A 21442-nucleotide genomic window follows, 5' to 3' on the forward strand; every position below is an offset into this window, starting at 1 on the left:
CCATGAGTGCCGCGGCGGGGCGCGCTGGCCCTTTCGGCACTCGGGGTCCCCCGCGGCCTCACGCGTCCGTGCGCCGGCGGCCTCCTGAGCCCCCTGGAGAGCGCGCTGGAGGCCGAGGCAGACCCCGCAGTCTCGCGGTCGTAAGAACCGAGTTGGTGGAGAAACGCCTGTCCACGGGGTGGTCCCAAAGGCTTCTGCGGGCAGCGGGGCTTCAGCAGGAAAGCCCCGGGGGGGCGCGGAGGGGGCGCAGGGGCGAGGGAAGTGGGAGGGGCGGCCGGCCGGCGGGAACCGCGAGCTTCTGGCCGGGGAGGGGTCGGGGAAGCTCTGGGGGCTTTTCTGGCCGGCGAGTCGGCTGAGTGGCAGCTTCGCCCCTGCCCGAGCGCCGGGACCCACCCGGGGTTTGCGTCCGGAAGCCTCCCCCGCTCCGAGCCCCTGCGGCGCCCCCCACACCCCGCCGCCTGCACCCGGGCGCGCCTAGGAGGCCTGCGAGGCTGGAGCGGGGGCCCTCCCGGCGGACAGGCTGTCCGAGCCCCTCGGCGACTGGGGAGAGCCGCGGGGGCCGGGCGGGCGTCTCGGAGGTGGCCCCGGCACCGTCCACTGGAACCGCGCGCGCCTGCGCGGACCCCTCTGCTCAGACCGGCCCCGCAGCCCAGGAGGTGGCGTGGATGGCGCCCCGCGCCCCCGCCCCGGCCTGAGCGCTGCACCGAGGCGGGAAAGCTCGGGAGCGTCCCCAGGGTCCGCAGCACCCTGCTGGGGGTCATCCCAGGGGAGCTCCCGGCCTGAGTCTCCCCAGCCCCTGGGCCCGGATCTGGGCGGAATCTGGGCCTCCCTCGGTCTCCAGACAGGCAGGGAGTTCAGGATGGAAGGAGGGGCCTGAGGATCGCTGTTTTTTCCTTATTCTTTTGTAGAGATGGGGTGGCTCCCTCTGTTGCCCAGGCCCGTCTCCAACTCCCAGCCCGAGGCAGCCTCCTGCCTCGGCCTCTCAGCGCGCTGGGGCTACAGGCACGAGCCTCCTCCCTGCCCGCGTGGCTGGGGCTGACGTCTCCCTCGCTGCTGGTTACGTGGGCCCCCTTCCCTCCCTGTGACTGCTTCCTCATTTGCACAAGGGGCTCACTTTCTATTTAACGCAGGGTTGTTGCGAAGACGAAGGCGATTCTACTTTTAAAGCCGCTGACCTGGCGGGGTCTGACACAGTGAGCACGACGTCCATCTGCCACGGTTCCTGCCCCGGGCAGCAGGCGGGGCCCTCGCGGAGCAGAGGGCAGATGAGGCGGGAAGGGACCCTGGTCCCCGCCGCCCCCACAGGGAGCCCAGTCCAGGGACCCCAGGCCGTGCTCTTCCCGCCGTCTTTGCCACACGGCAGCTCCCGTCTGCGTCTGTCTCTCTGTTTCTCTCATTAATGGGCACTAGGCGCCACTTCTCCATGACCGTCTTGGAGTACTGCGGGTGGGCACCGGCTGAGTCCCTCGGTCCTCCGTCCCTCCCTGAGGGGAGGGTCCTCAGCCTCGTGGGGGGTCTCCTCACGTTGGGCCACTGTGGCCACATGCCATGACGCCCAGCCAGTGTCCCCGTGCGGCCTGCCAGGTGCTGGCCGTGACCTCCCCTCCCAACCTCTGACCCGGTGGTGGCCGCTGCCCTCCTGCTGTGCCCCTCAGCGTCCCCCTCGCACGCTGGCTCCTGACAACGGGGACCTGTAGCCACGCCCTGCACGCGGTCCTCAGCGTGCTCCCCAACTCCTGCCAAGGGCACGCAGGCAGCTGGGACCAAAGCCACCGAGGAACCGCGCTGGGCCAGCCTGGGTTTCTCTCCCCGAGAGCCAAGTTGGGCGCAGAGCTGGTCCTGGGTGTTTGCTGGGATCAGTGACGGAAGGCCAGGGCTGCAGGAATCCAGGATGCAGGAGAAAGAGCAGGACCCAGGCAGGAGAAGGAGCACCCAGCGGTTACGCTCCCGCCCGGATGCATGCCCGCTTAGCGGCAGGGGAGCTGTGTCCCCACGTGCGGTGGTGCTCGGCCTCCTCCCGGCCCCGCGTGTCCGCGCCGCCGCCCTCCCGGCCCCGCGTGTCTGCGCCGCCCTCCCGGCCCCGCGTGTCTGCGCCGCCGCCCTCCCGGCCCCGCGTGTCTGCGCCGCCGCCCTCCCGGCCCCGCGTGTCTGCGACGCCGCCCTCCCGGCCCCGCGTGTCTGCGCCGCCCTCCCGGCCCCGCGTGTCTGCGACGCCCCCCCGGCCCGCTCCCAGCAGGCGCTGCTTTTCCCTCCGCTGCACGGGACGAGCTCGGTGCCCTTGTCCTTCCTCACTGGCGCTTCCAGACTGTTTCCTTTTCCACCAACCACCCCAGCTCTGCTGGCAGACATCATCACGTCGAGGTCATTGGCTCCCTTTCCCGAAGGAGGGGACACTGCTCCCTGTCCCTCCCGCAGCCATGCTTTCAAAATCCAGATGGGTGGTTCAGCAGCTTGGGCTTCCTCTCCTTCAGGGGTCCTGCACCCTCCCCGCTCGCCCCGCTGGTCTGGGTCCTTTCTCCTGACCGCGCCCCTCCACGGTCTGGCTTCTCCCGGCTCTGCCCGGCTCCCACCCCAGCTCTGCTGCCCTTCAGCCCCCGAGGTCTCCAGTGTGTTCGCCGGCCTTCGTCTGAGCTCCCGAGTCCCCTCCGTCCCTTCTCCTCTCGTCATCGGGAGCAGCCTGTCTGGCCGCCATTGTGTCTGCCCCTCACCCTCCCTCCCTCCTCTCCTTCCTCCCATTCTTGTGGGGAGACCACAGCCCGGGTGGCTTAAGCACCACCTGCCCATTCTTTCTCGCGGCGGGGATCAGGGTGGTACCAGCGGCTTCCTGGGGCCTCACTCAGGCCTCGCCCTGGGCCAAGGTCAGCTGAGTGGGGAGGGCCCGAGTGGCGCCATGCTGGACACCCAGGGCTGCTGTCCCTGGCTGCTGGAGTCTCTGCCAGAGCCGTGCGGCCTGGAATCCTGCCCGCCCCGTCAGCTTCCTCCTGAGGCAAGGCCAGCCTTCCAGGAGGGCGAGGTGGAAAGCTGGGGTCCAGTACGCATACAATGAAATTTTCACACATTCCGCTGGCCAAAGCAGGCCACAGCAGCCGGATTCCAGGGGAGTCGGAAAACGCAGTGATCCCTCCTCTCCTCTACCCTCCCCCTGCAGGGGCAGGGCTGCCTGACAAGTGAACGCCCCAGGTTTTCTGCCTGCTGGCTCTGGGAAGGCAGGGATGGACGTGTCATTTAGTGGCAGTGACACTAGGGAGCCTGGTTTGGCGAAGCCCTAGCTCCCTGCTGCAGTTCCCCCAGGACAGCTGGGCAAGTGTATCCGGTGGGTGGACCTCCCACCGGGTGACTGTACCAGGCAGTGGGAGGGTGTGGTTCGGCACAGGAGGGCCCCGCCCTCCGCTGTGTGACATCAGGTATCCAGCTTGGGGCTTCTGGGCCCTGCTCCTCACAGGTGTGCAGCTTCTGTGTCCTCTGCCAGGTCCTGTGTGTCTAAGCGGGGGTGTCTCGCTCTCATTCAGCGCACCAGGCTCCATCCACCCCCAAGCCCTCCCCAGCTGGCTGCCTCCCCTCTGGCTGGAATAGCAGCAGCCCTCCTGGGTCATGGGCCTCCCCTCCACTCTGTCCTCCCTGACACAGCCAAAGGCATGCTTCTAACCTGCAGACCCCCTCCCTAGGGCCAAGCCCACCAGACTCCAGGCGGTTCTGAGTGTCCCACTGGGCCCACTGTGTGGAGTGGGGCCCTCTGCCCTGTCCTGGGTCCTGCTCTCCCAGGGAGCCCTTACAGGGGGCTGCAGCTGGGAGGGGACATGCCTGCCACGTGGGTGGGGAGGCTCCAGTCTGGGAAGATGGGATCCAGGACTGTGAGACTCGTGCCCCAGGTCAGGTGGTGGCAGCTCGGCTTCCTGGTCCCAGGTGGCGAGACAGGGTGCGGCTCCTCCTCATGGGTCTGGAGGGGAGGGGCTGCCTGTCATCCGCCCAGCCTCGAACTTCAGCAATGCATGTTTCTTAGGAAAGGTGGTCAATCCCATGACACACTGCCGGGTCATCCTCCGCTGGCCACAGGGCACGGCAGGCTCAGCGCGACCTTCTCGGAGTGCCGTGGTGTGCCTGTGGGGTACCCAGCCCGTCCTTCCCGGTGGAACCAGGTGGAGGTCCAGCCCTGTCGTCAGAGTGACCTTTGAGCTGTGACGAAAGGTTACATGTGACTGGGAGCCATGAGTCAATCAGATGTCATCCAGGCGGTGGCTGAGGAGGGGTCACTGACCAGATGGGAAGGCGGGGAAGGGTCTGGATGTGAACGGGAGCGAAGAAGTGGACCGCAGGCTGGCGGGCTCCTTCGGATGGATGAGCCCCGGCCTCTGGCCTCTGTGAGGCTGGATCCCTGCAACAGCCACCTGACCAAGGCTCAGGCCTCCCTGGGAGTCCAGGGCCGCAAGTCAGCTCTGCACCTGGCCCAGGCCTCAGACCCGGACGGGGCTCACGCACCTGAGATCACTCTGGCTCTTGTGGGAAGGCAGGAAGCCTTGGCGTGACCTTCCGTGGGTGAGGATTACACAGACACGTGATGAAGCACGAAAAGCCCCGTTTGACGGTTTCCCAGGTGGTGCCTGTGTCAGAACTCATTAAATTGCACATTAATTAGATGCAACTTGCTGTGTGTCAGTCACACCTAATTAAAACTGTAAAAAATTAGACCCATAATTTTTACACTCAGATGAGCCTTAAGGTTCTAGATTCAAATGCAAACTCAATAAAACATTTAGGTTTATTATTTAAGGAGAAAGACTGGAGGACGTTACTGAGTTTTTTAAGAAATCATGGGCCGGGCGCGGTGGCTCACGCCTATAATCCCAGCACTTTGGGAGGCTGAGGCGGGCTGACCACAAGGTCAGGAGATCGAGACCATCCTGGCTGACACGGTGAAACCCCGTCTCTACTAATCTCAGCTACTCCAGAGGCTGAGGCGGGAGAATCGCTTGAACCCGGGAGATGGAGGTTGTCACTCCAGCCTGGGTGACAGAGCAAGACTTCGTCTCAAAAAAAAGAAATCAGAATGAGGCCAAGGTGGGAGGGTCACCTGAGCCCAGGAGTTCAAGACCAGCCTGGGCAAGTGGTCTCACGTAGTGAGATTCCATCTCTAAAAAAAAAAAAAAAAAAAGGAAGAAATCAGAATGTTTGAGAACTTAAGATTCAGCACGTTTGCATTTTGCATTTAGTTTCATTAAACATACAAGGCAGGTCTAACAGTGAACTAACATTCTGCTGAGGGAGAAAGACCCGGCAGCAGTCACTAGAGGGCTGAGGACAGCGGGGCATCAGTGGAAGATGGGTCTCGAAGGCTGGGGTGCCCATGTGCCCGTGTGCGCCAGCCATGGCCCAGAGACCCAGGCATTGGAGCAAAGAGCCCGGGATGGGGGGCAGTCGTGGGCGACCAGAGAGGACGCCGGGAGAGGCCAGAGGCCATGACGCAGCGAGCCCAGGCCGGGACGGTCGCCCTGAGAGCCGAGGAGAGCCATGGGAGGCTTTGTGCGGATCAGTCTGGCTACCGGGTGAAGAGCAGGTTGTGGGGTCGGCATGAGAGCAGGACCGCCGGGAGTGTCCACGGGAGCCCATGCGAAATGCCGCTGTGGCCGGGACCAGGGCACGCAGGTGTAAGTGGTGAGGACCAGTCTCGGGATGATTTTTCCTGTTGTTTCTGTTGTTGCCGGATAGTTAAAGGCTTAAAGACAAAATCAAGCCTGGACGTGGCGGCTTACACCTGTAACCCCAGGTCTTTGGGAGGCCAGATGGCTGCAGTGAGCCGAGAGCACATCACTGCACTCCAGCCTGGGCGACAGAGCGAGATACTGTCTCAAATATATATATATATTTTTTTATTTTTGAGAAGGAGCTCTGTCGCCCAGGCTGGAGTGCAGTGATGTGCTCTCGGCTCACTGCAACCTCTGCCTCCTGGGTTCAAGCGGTTCTCCTGCAACAGCCCCCCAGGTAGCTGGGATTACAGGTGTCCACCACCACGCCAGGCTAGTATTGGTATTTTTAGTAGAAATGTGGGTTCACCGTGTTGGCCATGGCTGGTCTTGAACTCCTGACCTCAGGTGATCTTCCTGCCTCACCTTCCCAAGGCTGCTGGGATTACAGGCGTGAGCCACCACACCTGGCCTGCGTGTTGTTTTATGAGACAAGTTCTCGTTCTGTTGCTCAGGCTGGAGTGCAGTGGTGAGATCATAGCCCACTGCAGCCTCGACCTCCTGGGTTCAAGTGATCCTCCTGACTCGGCCTCCCAAAGCACTGGGATGACAGGCGTGAGCCACTGCACCCGGCTGTGTCTTTGCTTTTTACATGCTCATGATTCTCGTGCCCCTCTAGATTTTTGCTGGGAGAGGGGAAGGGCCAGGATTCGTATTCAGAATATGTTGTTTTCTCACTCCTTTACTTACTGATTTGAACCTTATGTATTATTGCTGAGTCTTAGCTGCCCTCGCCTGTTACGTGGTGCATGTCACAGCAGCAGTTTGGGAACGACGCAGCCCCTGAGTGCTGTGGGATTGGTTAACTGAATTGACCGTGTGCCGTCAGGGACTCGTCCCACAGTTAAAACAACTTGCATAGATGTATCCACCAACACAGACAGATGTGTGCTTTTTGTGTTTGGGGGTTTTTCTTTTGAGATAGAGTCTTGCTCTGTTGCCCAGGCTGGAGTGCAGTGGAGTGATCTCTGCTCACTGCAATGTCCACGTCCCAGGCTCAAGTGATTCTCCCGCCAAGTAGCTGGGATGACAGGCTCACATCCCCACACGCAGCTAATTTTTTGCATTTTTAGTAGAGACGGGGTTTCGCCATGTTGGCCAATCTGGTCTCGAACTCCTGGCCTCCAGTGATCTGCCCATCTGGGCCTCCCAAAGGCTGGGATTACAGGCGTGAGCCACCCACACCCGGCCTAGATAGATGTTTATGATACACTGTTGCGTGAATGAAGCAGATTACAAACCGGTGAAAGCATGATGAGGCTTTTTCAGTTTTGCTTTTTATTGATGTGAAATTCATATAACATGAAACTAACGAATTTAAAGAATGTAACCCAGCGGCGTTTAGTTATTCACGGCGTTGTCCAGCCATCACTCTGTGGAGTTCTGAATGTTGCCACCCCCATCCCTCCTCCCCGGCGCCCGGTAACAGGCCCGACCTCCTGTTGCTGTGGTCTGTCAGTTCTGGGCATCTCCCCGGCAGTAGGTGGAATCAGTGCCTCAGTGCTTTTCCTGGCTGCATACTATTCCATTGTATGGATGTTCCGCATTTTGTTTATCCATTCATCTCTGATGGACGTTTGCTCTGTTTCCAATATTTGTCTGTTGTGAACTGTGCTGCTATGAACACGTGTATACGTGTATTTGAACACGTTTTCAATTCTTTTGAACACATGCCCGGAAGTGGAATTGCTGAGTTACTCAGTTCTACGTCTGACGTTTAGAGGATCACAGTGGCCAGACTGTTGCGTTCCCAACAGCAGCGTATGTGCCAGGATTCCAGCTTCTCCGTGTATCCATTCACCAATGCTTGTTACTGTCCTTTCTTTTTATTTTATACTATTTTTTGAGACAGTCTCGCTCTGTCGCCGAGGCTGGAGTGCAGTGGCGCAGTCTCGGCTCACTGCAACCTCCACCTCCAGGGTTCAAGAGATTCTCCCACCTCAGCCTCCCAAGTAGCTGGGACTACAGGTGCCCTCCACCACACCTGGCTAATTTTTGTATTTTTAGTAGAGATGGAGTTTCTACTAAAAATGTTGGCCAGGCTGCTCTGGAACACCTGACCTCAGGGGCTACGTCTTCCTCAGCCTGCCAAAATGCCTGATGACAGGTTCAGTGAGCCACCGCGTCTGGCCTGGCCTTTATTTTCATTATTACAGTCACGCTAATCGGAATCACCTTCTCATTGGGGTTTTGATTTGCATTTCCCCACGAATAATGATGCTGGCCTCCTTCCCGTGGTAGGCGGCCGTTTCTGTGTCACTGGAGAAATGTCTGCTGGAGTCTTTTGCCCATTTTAAAATTGACTTGCCTTTTTAAAATTGAGTTGTACGCCCTGGATGCTGCCCCTCATCAGGGAGATAATTTGAAAATATTTCTTCCCATTCTGTGGATTGTCCTTTCACTTTCTCAGTAGGCCCCAGAGTTCACTTCTGTAGAAAATAAAAGATATGTCTCTTCTATTAACAAACAATATGAGGCCGGGCGTGGCGGCTCAGGCCTGTCATCCCCGCACTTCCGGGGCCGAGGCGGGTGGATCACTTGAGCCCAGGAGTTCAAGACCAGCTCGGGCAACATGGAGAGGCTCCATCTCTACTAAAAATACAAAAAATTAGCTGGTGCACCCCTGTGGTCCCAGCTGCTTGGGAGGCTGAAGCGAGAGGATCGCTTTGGCCCAGGGGGTGGAGGCTGCAGTGAGCTGAGATCGTGCCACCGCACTCCAGCCTGGGCGACAGAGTGAGACCCTGTCTCAACAAAACAAAACAACAACAAAAAACACCAATCTGAGCAACTATTGCCCTAAACCAAGTGAGGCGATCTCTGGGTGGTTTGGACGGTCACCGTTTCGTTTCCAAGTTTACCAATCTTGCAAACTGGTAAATGGAAAATGAAAACTGCCAATCATTAGTTCATGTGACGGACTTAATGCATCTTGTGAAGGACCTGGAATGCTGGATACTCGGGCGTTTCCAGGGCGTCGGGCAGGGTGGGGACGCTGTCCGCTGTCCTGAGTCCCTGTCCCTGACCGTGCCGTTGACACCCTGCCTACCCGGCTTCCGCTTTTCCTGTCTTTACGTCATTCTGTTGTGTTTCTTCTGCTCACTCCGGGGCTTGCCTCGGGAAAAGGAAACTGAAACCGAAGCCGAATTTGGCCACTAGGCGCAGGCTCACCCGGCACGCCCCCTGACGTGTGCGGCTCGGGCTTATAAGAGGGCCGGGTCTGTCCGCGGGAGCCGGCGGCTGAGAGGCAGCGCATTCATCTTTGCTGTACGGGAGCTTGTGCCACAACCCACAGCCATGGTAAGGCAGATGCCATGGGTGGGGGGCGGGTGGGCTGCGTTCCAGTCCCTTTTCCTCTCCCTTCCCCAGCCAGGGTCTCCCAGGGGTGCAGGGAGAGGGAAGCTGCTGAGTGGTCAGCCAGGTGACCTGAGCGTGCTCCCGAAAGCGGGCCACTCCTGAGAGTGTCGGGGTGGGGCACAGAGGGGCGCCCTAGCAGGTAAGGGGAGGCCACAGGGTGGCTGTGGGCAGCTGGCCTTCCAGCAGTGACCCCTCAGTGCCTTCTGTGCCTGGGGTCCCTGCTGCCAGCACGTGGAGGACGGGCCGGAGGGAGCAGTGTCCCTGGGCAGCCAGAGCCTCATGTGTGGTGGGCCCGGGGCTGGTGCGGAGTCTCTGAGCCTGTGTGATTCCTGCAGGGCTGGGACCTGACGGTGAAGATGCTGGGGGGCCAGGAGTTCCAGGTGCCCCTGAGCAACTCCACGTCAGTGTCAGAGCTGAAGGCAAAGATCACCCAGAAGATCGGCGTGCACGCCTTCCAGCAGCGTCTGGCCATCCACCCGAGCGGCACGGCACTGCAGGACAGGGTCCCCCTTGCCAGCCAGGGCCTGGGCCCCGGCAGCACCGTCCTGCTGGTGGTGGACAGCTGTCACGAACCTCTGAGCATCCTGGTGAGGAATGACAAGGGCCGCAGCAGCACCTACGAGGTGGCCCTGACCCAGACCGTGGCGCAGCTGAAGCGGCAAGTGAGCCAGCAGGAGGGCGTGCAGGAAGACCTGTTCTGGCTGACCTTCGAGGGGAAGCCCATGGAGGACCAGCTCCCGCTGGGGGAGTATGACCTCAAGCCCCTGTGCACCGTGTACATGAATCTTCGCCTGCGGGGAGGCAGCGTGGAGCCTGGCGGGCCGAGCAGAGGGCCTCCCGCCAGCATCTGAGCAGGATCAAGTGCTGGAAATAAAGGTTGCTGCAAGGAGAAATGGCTGCCTCTGTGTCTGCGCCTGCCCCTCCTCCAGGGTCCACCTCTGACCCCTGCTGATGGGGCTAGGGGAGGAGTCAGGAGGGAGAACCCGGGGTGCATCCTGGTGGCCAGGCCTGCGCTGCCAAGTGAAGGGATGAGGGTTTGCAGTCATAGCCTCGAGGGACCAAAATAGGGACCCCCCAAAACTGAAGTAAGACAGGTCTTCCCACCCTTTGGGAGATTATCTTCTAGAGAAAGAAAAAGAGATGCATTTGCTGGAACCCACCTGGCCCTCCAGCATCTGGGACAGCAGATGGCTTGCGCAGGGACCAGCCTGCTCAGATCAAAAGGCTACCGGGGAGGCTCCTGGAAGCAGTGAGGGGTGATTCCTCAGGGCCTACCCAGTGGGCCGTGAGGCAGGCTCTGCACAGGAACTGGGGGCTGGGGGCCTTAGCTGTCCCTAGGCAGCCCGCACAGCCTGCTCCACCTGCCTGGGCTGGGCTAGGGAGGGGTACAGATGGGTCCGAGCACTCACATCACCACTGTAGCCAGTGGCAGAAGAGCAGAAGATGGCCTGGGTGGCCCCAAGCACACTCTTCAGGGCTCTGCGTGAGGGAGGGGCAGTGGCCAGCAGTGGGGGGCACCTGGAATTGAGGCCGACACTGTCCGGGAAGAAGGGCTCGTCCCAGGTGGGGGTACCCAAGTCAGTACAAGCTACACCCCCTCCCCACTGATGTGCCCTTCCCTGTCTCTTGATTCCAGTTTGCTAAATGAGTCCCCCCAGAAGCCAGCTGTCAGCCAGGACACTTCGAGGACAGGGCACAGTGGGACGCACAGAGTCCGGATTGGGGCACTTGGGCCTCGGCTTTCAGAGCCCTGGGGGGGATCTGGCTGGAGATGAAGAGCCCTCCGTGGTCTGTGGGGTCCATATCTGGGTGGGGGATCCCCATCCGGCTGCACCAAGACCACTGTGTGCCCGAGTGTGCCCATCAGGGGCTGTCCCAGCTCCAGCCTTGTTTCTGGTCCCCACCTCACTCCTTTGTCACAGTAGGCATGTGAATCTGGCCCAGGAGCCTCTCCTGAACCCCCCACAGGGTCATACTCTGACCCAGAGATCAGTAGCTAGCTTGGGGTGAGGGGGTGCACCACAGACCCAGTCCTTTTTTTTTTTTTGAGACAGAGTCTTGCTCTATTGCCCAGGCTGGAGTGCAGTGGCATGATCTCAGCTCACTGCAACCGCTGCCTCCCAGGTTCAAGCAATTCTCCTGCCTCAGCCTCCTGGTGCCTGCCACCATGCCCAGCTAATTTTTTTTATTTATTTTATTATTTTTATTTTTTTTTATTTTTAGTAGAGACGGAGTTTCGCTGTGTTGGCCAGGCTGGTCTCGAGCTCCTGATCTCGTGATCTGCCCTCCTCAGCCTCTCAAAGTGCTGGGATTACAGGTGGAACCACTGCAACCACTGCACACGGCCGACCCAGTCCTTTAAAAATAACTACAGACCAGATGCTGTGGCTCACGCCTGTAATCCCAGCACTTTGAGAAAATGAGGTGAGTGGATCATGAGGTCAGGAGTTCGAGACCAGCCTGGCTAAGATGGTGAAACCCCATCTCTACTAAAAATACAAAAATTAGTGAGGCGTGGTGGTGGGCACCTGTAATCCCAGCTACTCAGGAGGCTGAGGCAAGAGAATTGCTTGAACCCAAGAGGTGGAGGTTGCAGTGAGCCAAGATCGCGCCATTGCACTCCGGCCTGGGCAACAGAGCGAGACTCTGTCTCAAAAAAACAAAAAATGTACTTGCTAAAAGCAGGGTCATACTCTTAGCTAGGCTGGAGTGCGGGTGGTAAAACCACCCTCACTGCAGCCTCCGCCTCCCACACTAAAGCGATCCTCCCGCCTCAGCCTCCTGAGCAGCTGGGACCACAGGTGCGCACCACCACGCCCAGTTAACTTTAAATTCTGTTTGAGAGACGGGGGTCTTGCTATGTCGCCCAGGCTGGTCTCGAACACGTGGGCTCAAGCGATCCTCCCGCCTCCACCTCCCAGAACGCTGGGATGACAGGCGTAAGTCACCACGCCCGGCCGAGACTCAGTTCTGAGGGGGCAAAGTGGGCCTCCGCTCGCCCCTCGAATTCCGCTGGGCCAAGCTCCCACTTGGGCCGTCCAGCCCCGTTTCCCCTGCACCCAGCCCGGCCAAGCCGCGGAGGCGCGGCCCGTAGCGGGGAGGGGGCGTGGCGGGACCAGCGCTGGCAGCCGCCGAACGGCAGGGGGCGCGCACCTCCCCGCGGCGGGGCCGGGAGGGCGGGGCCCGGAGGGCGGAGCCGCGCGCCGTGCTGGCCAATCAGCGTCGGCCCCGGCGCCGGGACCCGCCCCCTCGCCGCAGCCCCCGGGTCCCGGCGCGGCCCAGCCTCGGTCCCGCGGGGGAGGGGCGCGGCCTGGGGGGCGGGATCGGGGCCGGGGCGGGGGCGGGGGCGGGGGCGGGGGCCCCTCCCGAAGCCCCTCGGCAGTCCCGTCACGTCTCCTCCAGATTAGGCATTAACTCGGGTGCAGCCGCACTTCCGGGGGGCCGCGGGGAGGGGCGCCTGCGGGAGCCGGCCCCCCCACTCCTTCCCCGCCCCCTCCGGGCCGCCCTCCCCGCCCCACGGCCTCGCCGGGCGCCGCGTCCCAGGGCTTTGTTCGCAGCCAGCGCGGGTCGCGGGGCGCCGGGCGGGCCGGGGACGGGGAGGAGGGAGGGGAGGGAGGGGATGGGAGGGGAGGAGGGAGGGGAGGAGGGAAGGGAGGAGGGAGGGGAAGAGGGAGGGGAGGGAGGGGATGGGAGGGGAGGAGGGAGGGGAGGAGGGAGGGGAGGAGGGAGGGGAAGAGGGAGGGGAGGGAGGGGATGGGAGGGGAGGAGGGAGGGGAGGAGGGAAGGGAGGAGGGAGGGGAAGAGGGAGGGGAGGGAGGGGATGGGAGGGGAGGAGGGAGGGGAGGAGGGAGGGGAGGAGGGAGGGGAGGAGGGAGGGGATGGGAGGGGAGGAGGGAAGGGAGGAGGGAGGGGATGGGAGGGGAGGAGGGAGGGGAGGAGGGAGGGGAGGAGGGGCAGGGGGCGGGGCGGGAGAGGAGGGGCGGGGGGGAGGGGCGCACCCGGGCCCCGCCCCCTCCCTCCCTCCGCCGCCGCCTCCGGAGCCGCGTCCCGTCCTGTCCAGTCCCGTCCCCGGCGCGGCCCGCGCGCTCCTCGCCGCCTCTCCTGCGCCATGGCCGGCCCCGGCCCGTCCCGCCCGGGCCCGCTGCGGCCGCTGCTGCTGCTGCTCCTGGTGGTGGCCGCGCGCGCCCTGCCCGGCGCCGGCGGGACGTGCCCGGAGCGCGCGCTGGAGCGGCGCGAGGAGGAGGCGAACGTGGTGCTCACGGGCACGGTGGAGGAGATCCTGAACGTGGACCCGGTGCAGCACACCTACTCCTGCAAGGTGCGCCGCGCGACGCCCGCCTCCCGCCGGGACCCCGCCCCGGGCCGTGGGAACGGCGCGGCCCCGGCTCCGCTCCCTTGACGACCGCCGAGCCCCGGGGGGGGGGGCGCCGGGAAAGTTGCTGCGGGAGCCGGGTCGCGTCCGCGCCTCCGCCGCGGCCCCTCCCGACCGCGGAAACAAGTGCAGCTCGCCCGGGACTGCGGCGGCCGCGCGCCCTCCCCGCCGGCCGTGGAGGACGAGAGGGACCGCGGAGGGGCCCGAGCCCGCCGGCCCCCTCCCGAGACGCCTTTCCCGGGGCGAGCGGGGCGGTCGGGAGAGAGAACGGGGCGCGCGGCCTGAGCTCCCGACCCCGCGCGGGGGGTGCCGCAGTGGCGGGAGAAGTGGGCGGGGCCGTCGCCGGGCCTCGTGTGCTGGGGGCGGGGCCGGGGCCCCGTCGCGCTCTTGCGGGAACCGGGGCTCCCCCGGCCCGGGAAGTTCGCCCTGCGTCGCGGTCAGGTGCCTCTGGGAGCCCCCGGGGTCGGTACGCCGGGCCCCCCGCCATCTTCTCGCAGCAGGGGCCCGGGAGACCCAGAACCGGCTCCCCTGTGCCCCCTAAACCAACTCCTGGGACCAGAAATCGGCTCGCGTCCCCCCCACGGAGGCGGAGAAGGTGGCAGCTTCTTTACCAGCGGCCGGTGCGGGCTACGGCTGGGCTCCCCCGCCGGCCCCGGCTCCTCCACAGCGGCCAGGGCACTTTGCCAGGTCCCTGCAGGATTTTCCCGACTTCCTCCCCGCTGCTCCTGGGTGTGGCTGGGGTGGGGGAGGCGATGAAGGCCACCAGACCCCCCCCCCTGCTGGGTGATCTGCCTCCCGAAGCTACTGCTGGGGGGGCGGGGTTGGAAGCGGCTCTTCCCGGGCTGCTGGAGGGGTCCCTGCAGATGCGGCGGTCCTGAGGCTCCCGGCGGGGCTGCGCAGTGGACAGGCCAACCATTGTCTCGCCCCAGCCCCCCAGAGCTCCTGAAGGGGGCTGCTTCTCCCGGCTCCGTTTTCAAGGGGTGCCTGGGTCCCCGACCCCGCGAGGGCCGCCGGGTCTGCAGTTGGCTAACCACAGGCCACCGTGAGAGCAGCTGAGAAGGTGGAGGGTGGGGCGCCCTGTGCTGCCCAAACTTGACTCTGTGGTTCTGGGGCTGCCCTGACTGCACAGACCAGGAGCCCAGAAAAGGGGCTCTCACTTCCCGAGGGCAGGGCCACCAGGAGCCATGCTGCCCCGTACCCTGAAGCCGAGTCCTCCATGGCCACTGCCCAGGATTGCCGGGAGGGGGGCCCTGAGCAGTGGGCAGGTGGGAGGGGATGGGAGGCAGGCACCCCGGGCCAGGTGGGCCCCCTTCCCCAGTTCAGCCTCAGCTGAGAGGGACGTTATTGGAGCTGGGGTGGCTGAAGTCGGTTAGACCCGGGGTGGGAGCCGCTTCCTGGAGGGGGGGTTGTGTTCACAGGTAGCGCATCCCTGAGCGTTCCTGCATGGGCTGCGGCCGCCAGGGTGTGCTTCCCCAGCCCCCACCCGGCAGGCTGACCAGACGTCTCCTCACATCTCTGCACAGGGCTTGAGTCTACACTGCACTGAGCAGCTGAAGCCCCAGTCTAGCCCCCTCCCCAGGAAAGGACTAATGACACCTATCCCCATGTCCACCCCAGGTCCGGGTCTGGAGGTACTTGAAGGGCAAAGACCTGGTGGCCCGGGAGAGCCTGCTGGACGGCGGCAACAAGGTGGTGATCAGCGGCTTTGGAGACCCCCTCATCTGCGACAACCAGGTGTCCACTGGGGACACCCGGATCTTCTTCGTGAACCCTGCACCCCCGTATCTGTGGCCGGCTCACAAGAACGAACTGATGCTCAACTCCAGTCTCATGCGCATCACTCTGCGGAACCTGGAGGAGGTGGAATTCTGTGTGGAAGGTGCGTGGCGGAGGGCTCGTGTGGGGGGCCACGGGGGTCGGCTGGTGGCCAAGGTGGGCAGGCTGCAGGGGCCGCTGGAGGGGTCCTCTCGTGCTCTGCTGCAGCACCCGGCGTCTTGTAGTCCGATGTGTGGTCTGACTGTGATCTAACCTCGTCCTCCACTAGCTTCCCCCTCCCTGGCTCCCGGCTACATCTCCAGCCGTCAGGGGTCAGCAGCGCCAGCCCCGAGTTAGACATCTCTGGCCCTGGGGCGGAAGGCAAGTCCCAGCCCTGCAAGGGTTGGCCTCCTGCCTCCTCCCGGCTCTCCACACTTCCTCCTGGAGGCCCCTTCTAGGGAGAAGCTGGACAGGTGAATGTCACCAGCTGTTAAGTTCCTGTGTTAGCCCAGACATCCATCTAGAGGGGCCCACGCCTTGAGCACCCCACACCGTGAGCGCCCCAAACCGTGGGCGTAGGGTGGGATGGCGGGGCTGCGAGGTGAGGGCTTCTGTGAATTTGGACGGTGCGGAATTCGCCATTGAGAGGTCTTCCTGCTCGCTGTTCCCCTGTCTCTGCTGAATGGCCTGAGAGTGGCCCTAACCCTGACCCCAGCGGGGGGGGGGGGGCAGGGGGAGCAGAAGTCCCACGACAGCCCCAGGACAAGTCCTAGTTGGGGGCTGAGGTCCTTGGCTGGGGAATGTGGCAGGGAAAATATAGGAGGTCCCTGTCGCCCCCACATCCTGTCTGCTCCCTCATGGCTGTCTGGGAAGGGATGTGCCGGTGGGGGGCCCGGAGAATGCTTCCTCCCCGAGGCCACGGCAAGGGTCCTGACTTCCTGTCCCTCCGATTTGCTCCGCTGGCCGGCAGGAAAGTGCTGGCTTCTGTCTACTTTGCTGCGCTGACGCTAGCCTGGCTCTTGTGGGGTCCTTGCGGGGTCCCGGACTGTCCACTGCTCTTGCCTTCCTGTCTCTGTCCTTGCCTGGGGGCTGTGCAGGGGGATGGCCTCTCGCCCAGCCGGTGGTCAGCAGCCCCCAAGCCGTCTTCAGGGTCCAGGGTCCAGGGTCCAAATGCAGCACGGAGGAGGGTCCCCGGGTCCCTCCCCAAAGCGGCCCTCCACTGGAGGGATGCAATACCTTAGCCCTCCTCGGGGCCCTCGTGGTCTGTGAAAAAGATGAGGCATTGTGGAGCCAGGACCGGCTGTGGGGCGGTGACGGCTGGAGCTGAGGAGGGGCTGGAGAAGGAGGTCGGTGTGAGGACAGTTCCTGTCTGCAGGATCAGGAGAGGGAATCATTAACCCCACAGCCAGGCAGGTCCAGCCCAAGGGTCCGTGACTCAGTAACTGAGGACTTGCCGTAGGGCCAGAGGGCGCGTGGCAGGAGAGTCACCCCGGCCGTCTTGCCAAAGCCGCTCTATGCATGCCAGGCCCTGGCTCTGGAGTGAGTGCCCAGGCTGAGCCCAGCACTGGGAGGAGGGTCAGTGGGGAGCCCCTGCCAGGAGGGTGTGGCTTAGCCTCTGGGAGGGAAGCAGCATGAGTGGGGCCCCGGAAGGTGCCCGGGAGCCCAGGAGCTTCCCATGGGACAGGTGGGCCTCTGCTTTGGAAGCCGGCCAGCGATACCTGCAGGGGCTGGGGGCACGCGTGCCAGGATGGGGAAAATGCCTCCCAGAAGCCTGGGTGAGCCCTGAGGGACAGGTCCCTGGAGCCGGCCTGGCTGGAGAAGGGACAGTCCTGTGTGCCCGCCCTAGGCCCTCTGGGAGCCGAGGCCTCACCCTAGTGAGGGGGATGGATGAAGGGGGCTTGTGCCTAGCTGGCCTCTCCCCATCTGGCTCTGACCCCACCTCCCAGGGCACAGGGTGAAGTCTGGGCGGCCCCTCGTCTTCGGAAGCCACCCGAGTCCACTACGTGCCACCTAGTTTGTTTTTTGAGATGGAATCTCCCTCTGTCGCCCAGGCTGGAGGGTAATGGCGCAATTGGCTCACTGCAACCTCCGCCTCCTGGGTTCAAGCGATTCTCCTGCCTCAGCTTCCTGAATAGCTGGGATTGTAGGCGCGCACCACCACGCCCGGCTAATTTTTCTATTTTTAGCAGAGACGGGGTTCACCATGTTGGCCAGGCTGATCTCGAACTCCTGACCTCGTGATCTGCCCGTCTCGGCCTCCCAAAGTGCTGGGATTACAGGTGTGAGCCACCTCGCCCGGCCGGGTCCCACCTTTAATGGGGAACCCCCATCCTGGAGCCAAGGCCCTTCTGAGCTCCCAGGGTGGGGGAGGGCACATCCTCCCAGGCCACGCCCCCAGGCCACGCCCCCACCAGGCCTGCCGCGCACCGCCCGAGGCGCACCTGCTGCTGGGCCACACCTGGACTCGGCTCCGCCGGGACTTCCTTCCTCAGTTTCTCGCCTGGCCCTGCCCAGCCTGGTCTTCCTGGCCCCGCCCAGCCAGGGCCCCTCCCCCAGTCCACAGCCCCCGGGACGGCTCCTCCCCTCCTGCCTGGGGAGCCACATTCCTGGCATAACTAAGGCAGGTATGTGTCCCTCCCTCTGCGCCACCTTTGGGCGGGGGAGGAGGCCCGCTGCTCCCTCCGGAAGGAGACCCCCGCCCCTGCTTTGTGAGGGAAGTGGCCCGGTCTCCGCAGTGCCAGCTGCCCAGGGCTGGCGGCTGAGCAGGCCACTCCTCCGGCCCTCCACCCTGACCTGTCTGGGCACTGACCCACCTCACAAAGGCTGGTCGTAGAGCCTCGCCGACGCCCCCGAGGGACGCCTGGGGCACATCCCTCCCTGATAGGAGCCAGGAGCAGAGAAAGGCAGTGTTGTCCGCCCCTGCCGGGGCCTGGCACAGGGACAGGGCAGGGACCAGGGTCGGAGTGAGTCTGGCGTCTTCCCAGCCCGGCCCTGCCCAACTCCGAAGCCCAGGGTCCTGGCGGCCCGGCCCTGCCTGTATTCCGGCCTTCTCGCCCTCCCTTCCTCCCTGCCTGGCCAGCTGTCTACGCCTCAGGACGGCAGTCCTGGGGGAAGCCCAGGGTCCCACGGCCCCGGGGGCAGCATCGGTGCTGGGGGTGAGGGGCCGGACGCCCGCAGACCAGGCTCCCCTCAGTGTGGGGCAGTCTAGGAGATGGGGGAGGTTTCTGGGCTACAGGAGGACCTCCCGTAGGGCTGGGCCCGTCCCCCTCTCCTGCCCGGGGCTCAGCTCCTGTCTCCAACTCCTCCACCTTCCTCTTGCACAGCGGGAGGGAGTTTCTCCGTTCCTGCCATCCTCTCCTGCCCCTTCTGACTCTAGGTTCTCATCCCGCCCCTGATCCCCCCAGCCCCACCCCATGAGCCCCTCTTAGGGTCTCCCCCAGGCAGGTCTGGGCTGGAGGCCGCTGCCCGTCTCCCTCCTGCAGCTGGGAGGGGATCTGCCGGACGGGGAGGGCCCACCAGTCTTCTCCCCATCAGGGGCTCCCAGTGGGAAGTTGGCTCGGTGCTTCCCGAGTGCGTGAACGGACTCGTCTCGGCTTCGACTTCACCTGGGCTTGCCCCTGCCTTGCCGCGGGCTCACTGGGGCGGCCCTGGGGTGGGCTTTGCCGGCCGAAAGCAAAGGCAGCGACGTGCTGGGAGGGGTCGGGGAAGTCGGTGGCTCGCTTCTGTGGGGACGGCCTCTGAGCAGCCGGGCTGAGCTGGTGTAAACTACACGAGGCTTTTTCCAGACCCCACCCGCCCCTCGCTCCCCGCCCACAGAAGAGCCTGGCTCTGTTCTCCCTGCAGACGGGAGGTGGAAAGCAGTTCGGGAACTGGGTTCCCTCCCACTTGTCCACACTGGACGCTCTGGTGGGGCCTCTGTGGGTGGTGGTGGGGATGGCACCTGCTGCAGCCTCCAGGCTGAGGGGGGAGAGGGGTTTAGGGCGAGGACAGGTCCTGTCCCTACAGTATCAGGAAAGGGAATCTTCAGCCCCACAGCCTGCAGAGAGCGGGAGGGGGCTGCTCCAGAGAAGGGGGTGCCCATGCTTCAGGGCCACAGGTCCAGCCAGAGGTCATTCTGGCCAGGCCCATGCAGCTTCCTTCCTGAAAGGCTGACCTGCCCCCATCACCACAGCTGCCAGCTGCAGCAGCAGGGCCCCCCCACCCGAGTCCTTTGCTTCCACCCGTGGAACCCAGGTCCACAGCCCACTTCAGAGCTGGGGTGCCACGCTCCACCCCTCCAGTGGCCTGGGTGGTGCAGGAATGGACCCACTTCCTGCAGTCCTAGTTCTGCCATCCCCTCCCCATTTGGACTGGGCTCCCCAGGGCCCCCGAGGCCCAGCTGGACTAGGGCTGCAGACATAATCACCATGGTGGCCCCACCACCTGAGGATTGACCCCCACTCAGGGTCCCAGGGGGTGCCTGCCCCTCACAGATGAGAAAAAGGAAGCTCAGGGCTGAGATGTCACCCCACGACAGTTGCCAGCTGTGCCCCCGCACCTCCTGCCTGCTGCGGGGGCTGCACTGGGGCTCGGGGGAGTCCTGTGCGCCCCCAGGCTGTGGCAAGATTGTGGCTGGGATCCAGGGGGTGAGGCGGCTCTCTAATGTAGCCTCCAGCACAGAGGAAAGCCCCCTGAAGGGGCCTCGCCCCCCAGTGCAGATCCTGGGAACTTCCTCTGAGGAAGGCCCCCTGCCAGGGGCAGCTCACAGCGGGACCTGGGAAAGGGGAGATGGCTCCTCCCAGCCCCCTCCCCCTGCAGTCCCCCCACTGAGCAGAGGCGTGGGAGAAGGGGAGCTTTCTGTCCTACAGGCAGCCGGCTGTTTCCAGCTGTGTGGCCTGCATGTGTGCACGAGTGTGTGTATGTGTTTGTACACACGTGTGTGCATGTGCCTGCAGCTTCAGATGTACCAGCCCGTGCCCTTTAGAACTGTGGCTGGAGCCTCCACCCCCTGTGTCCCTGGACTCAGCCTAGGCCGGTGCTGCAGGGATGGGGCTGGTGGGGGGTGACCCTGTCCTGTCCTGGGTATCTCGGAGCTGGGCTCTGACCTCTGACCTCCTGCACACGAGTCTCGCCTCAGTTTGCTGCTGGTTGCTCAGTCTCCTGCCCCCAACTCACTGCGTCTAGCACTGCCCTGAGCCTGGCGAAAGGCCCGGGACCTTCTGCAGGCGCTGCCTCTGGGATGCACGATGTGGCTTCTGAATGTTTGTATGAGGACACTGGGGTTTCTCGGGGCTGCAGTGAGGACAGGAGGGTCCTGGGTCACTGTCCCCTCACATGCCGGCCGGACCTCCAGGCTGACACAGATGCCCACCCCGGCCCAGATGGGGCTCTGTCTGGGGGAAGCAGGGCAGTCTGGGAGTCAGACCAGGCAGGGGCAGGGTGGGAGGGTGAGTCTGTCGTCCGCTTGAGCCACCCTGCCCTGCCCTTTGGCAGCCCGCCTTGGCAACCCTCACACCAGGCCCTAGGAGAAGCAGCCCCTGTGTGTCCACAGATGGGAGGCACCCATGCAGCCCCACGCTGGAGAAGCCCTAGCACAGGCACCCAGCCCACGGTGGCCATGGCCCACGGCGCCCACGGCCCACGGCGCTGGTGGGGAGGGGCCGTGCACCCACTTCTCTCCCCAGGGGAGGCTTGGGCGCGGACAGGGCTGGGTGTGCACTTCACTGATGCGTTCATTGGTCCCGTCCCCAACTCACGGTTGGCCATGGATCCTCTTAGGGCCACCTCCACAGGGCTTCCCAAGGAAGCCAGGGGTGAGCTGTGTCTTGGGGGGTGAAGGTGAGCGCAGAGAACAGTGGTCCCTGTGGTTTGGGTGAGGGTGGGAGAAAGCTGCTGTGGACATGCAGCAGGGGAGAGGGCTGAGACCCACCGCCGTGATCCCACAGCTGACTCCTGCCTCAGATGCCTCCCAGCTGCTGTCTCCCTGCCGGCCATTCCCTCTCCTGTGGGGAAGAGCTCCCCCGGCCCCTGGCTGGCAGCCCCTGTAAGCACTGACCGCTCCATGGCAGCTGTTTCCCTTGGCTGGGGTCGGGTAGACCAGGAGTCAGTGTCTGCATCAGAGCCTGCGTGCCTGCATGTGCAATGTGTGGCCGACAGCACCCACACCCACCCCACCCTTTCCGAAGGAACTGAGCCGCAGCCCCTCTGGGGCCTGTCAATTGCCAGAGGGCCCCAGGGCTCCCAC

General features: G+C 63.7%; 2 protein-coding genes across 3 annotated transcripts in view; both read left to right on the forward strand.

Annotated features, from left to right (window-relative positions):
• The first annotated feature begins 5970 nt into the window (after positions 1 to 5970).
• ISG15 (ISG15 ubiquitin like modifier) lies at positions 5971 to 10003 on the forward strand. Its single transcript, XM_012467928.2, has 2 exons — positions 5971 to 9035; positions 9428 to 10003. Exons 1-2 carry the CDS (start codon positions 9033 to 9035, stop codon positions 9941 to 9943), a joined length of 519 nt encoding a protein of 172 aa, XP_012323351.1. The 5' UTR covers positions 5971 to 9032; the 3' UTR covers positions 9944 to 10003.
• A 3197-nt stretch (positions 10004 to 13200) lies between these two features.
• The window catches only part of AGRN (agrin), a 40589-nt gene continuing 32347 nt past the window's right edge, over positions 13201 to 21442 (forward strand). For both annotated transcript variants that reach the window (XM_064371978.1, XM_064371979.1), the window contains exons 1-2: positions 13201 to 13410; positions 15082 to 15343. In XM_064371978.1, the coding sequence (XP_064228048.1) occupies positions 13201 to 13410; positions 15082 to 15343 (472 nt within the window). The remainder of the gene's footprint in view (positions 13411 to 15081; positions 15344 to 21442) is intronic.

The sequence above is a fragment of the Aotus nancymaae genome, unplaced genomic scaffold, assembly GCF_030222135.1.
Source record: "Aotus nancymaae isolate 86718 unplaced genomic scaffold, 86718_ANA_hifiasm-v0.15.2.pri h1tg000250l, whole genome shotgun sequence".
Lineage (NCBI taxonomy): Eukaryota > Metazoa > Chordata > Mammalia > Primates > Aotidae > Aotus > Aotus nancymaae.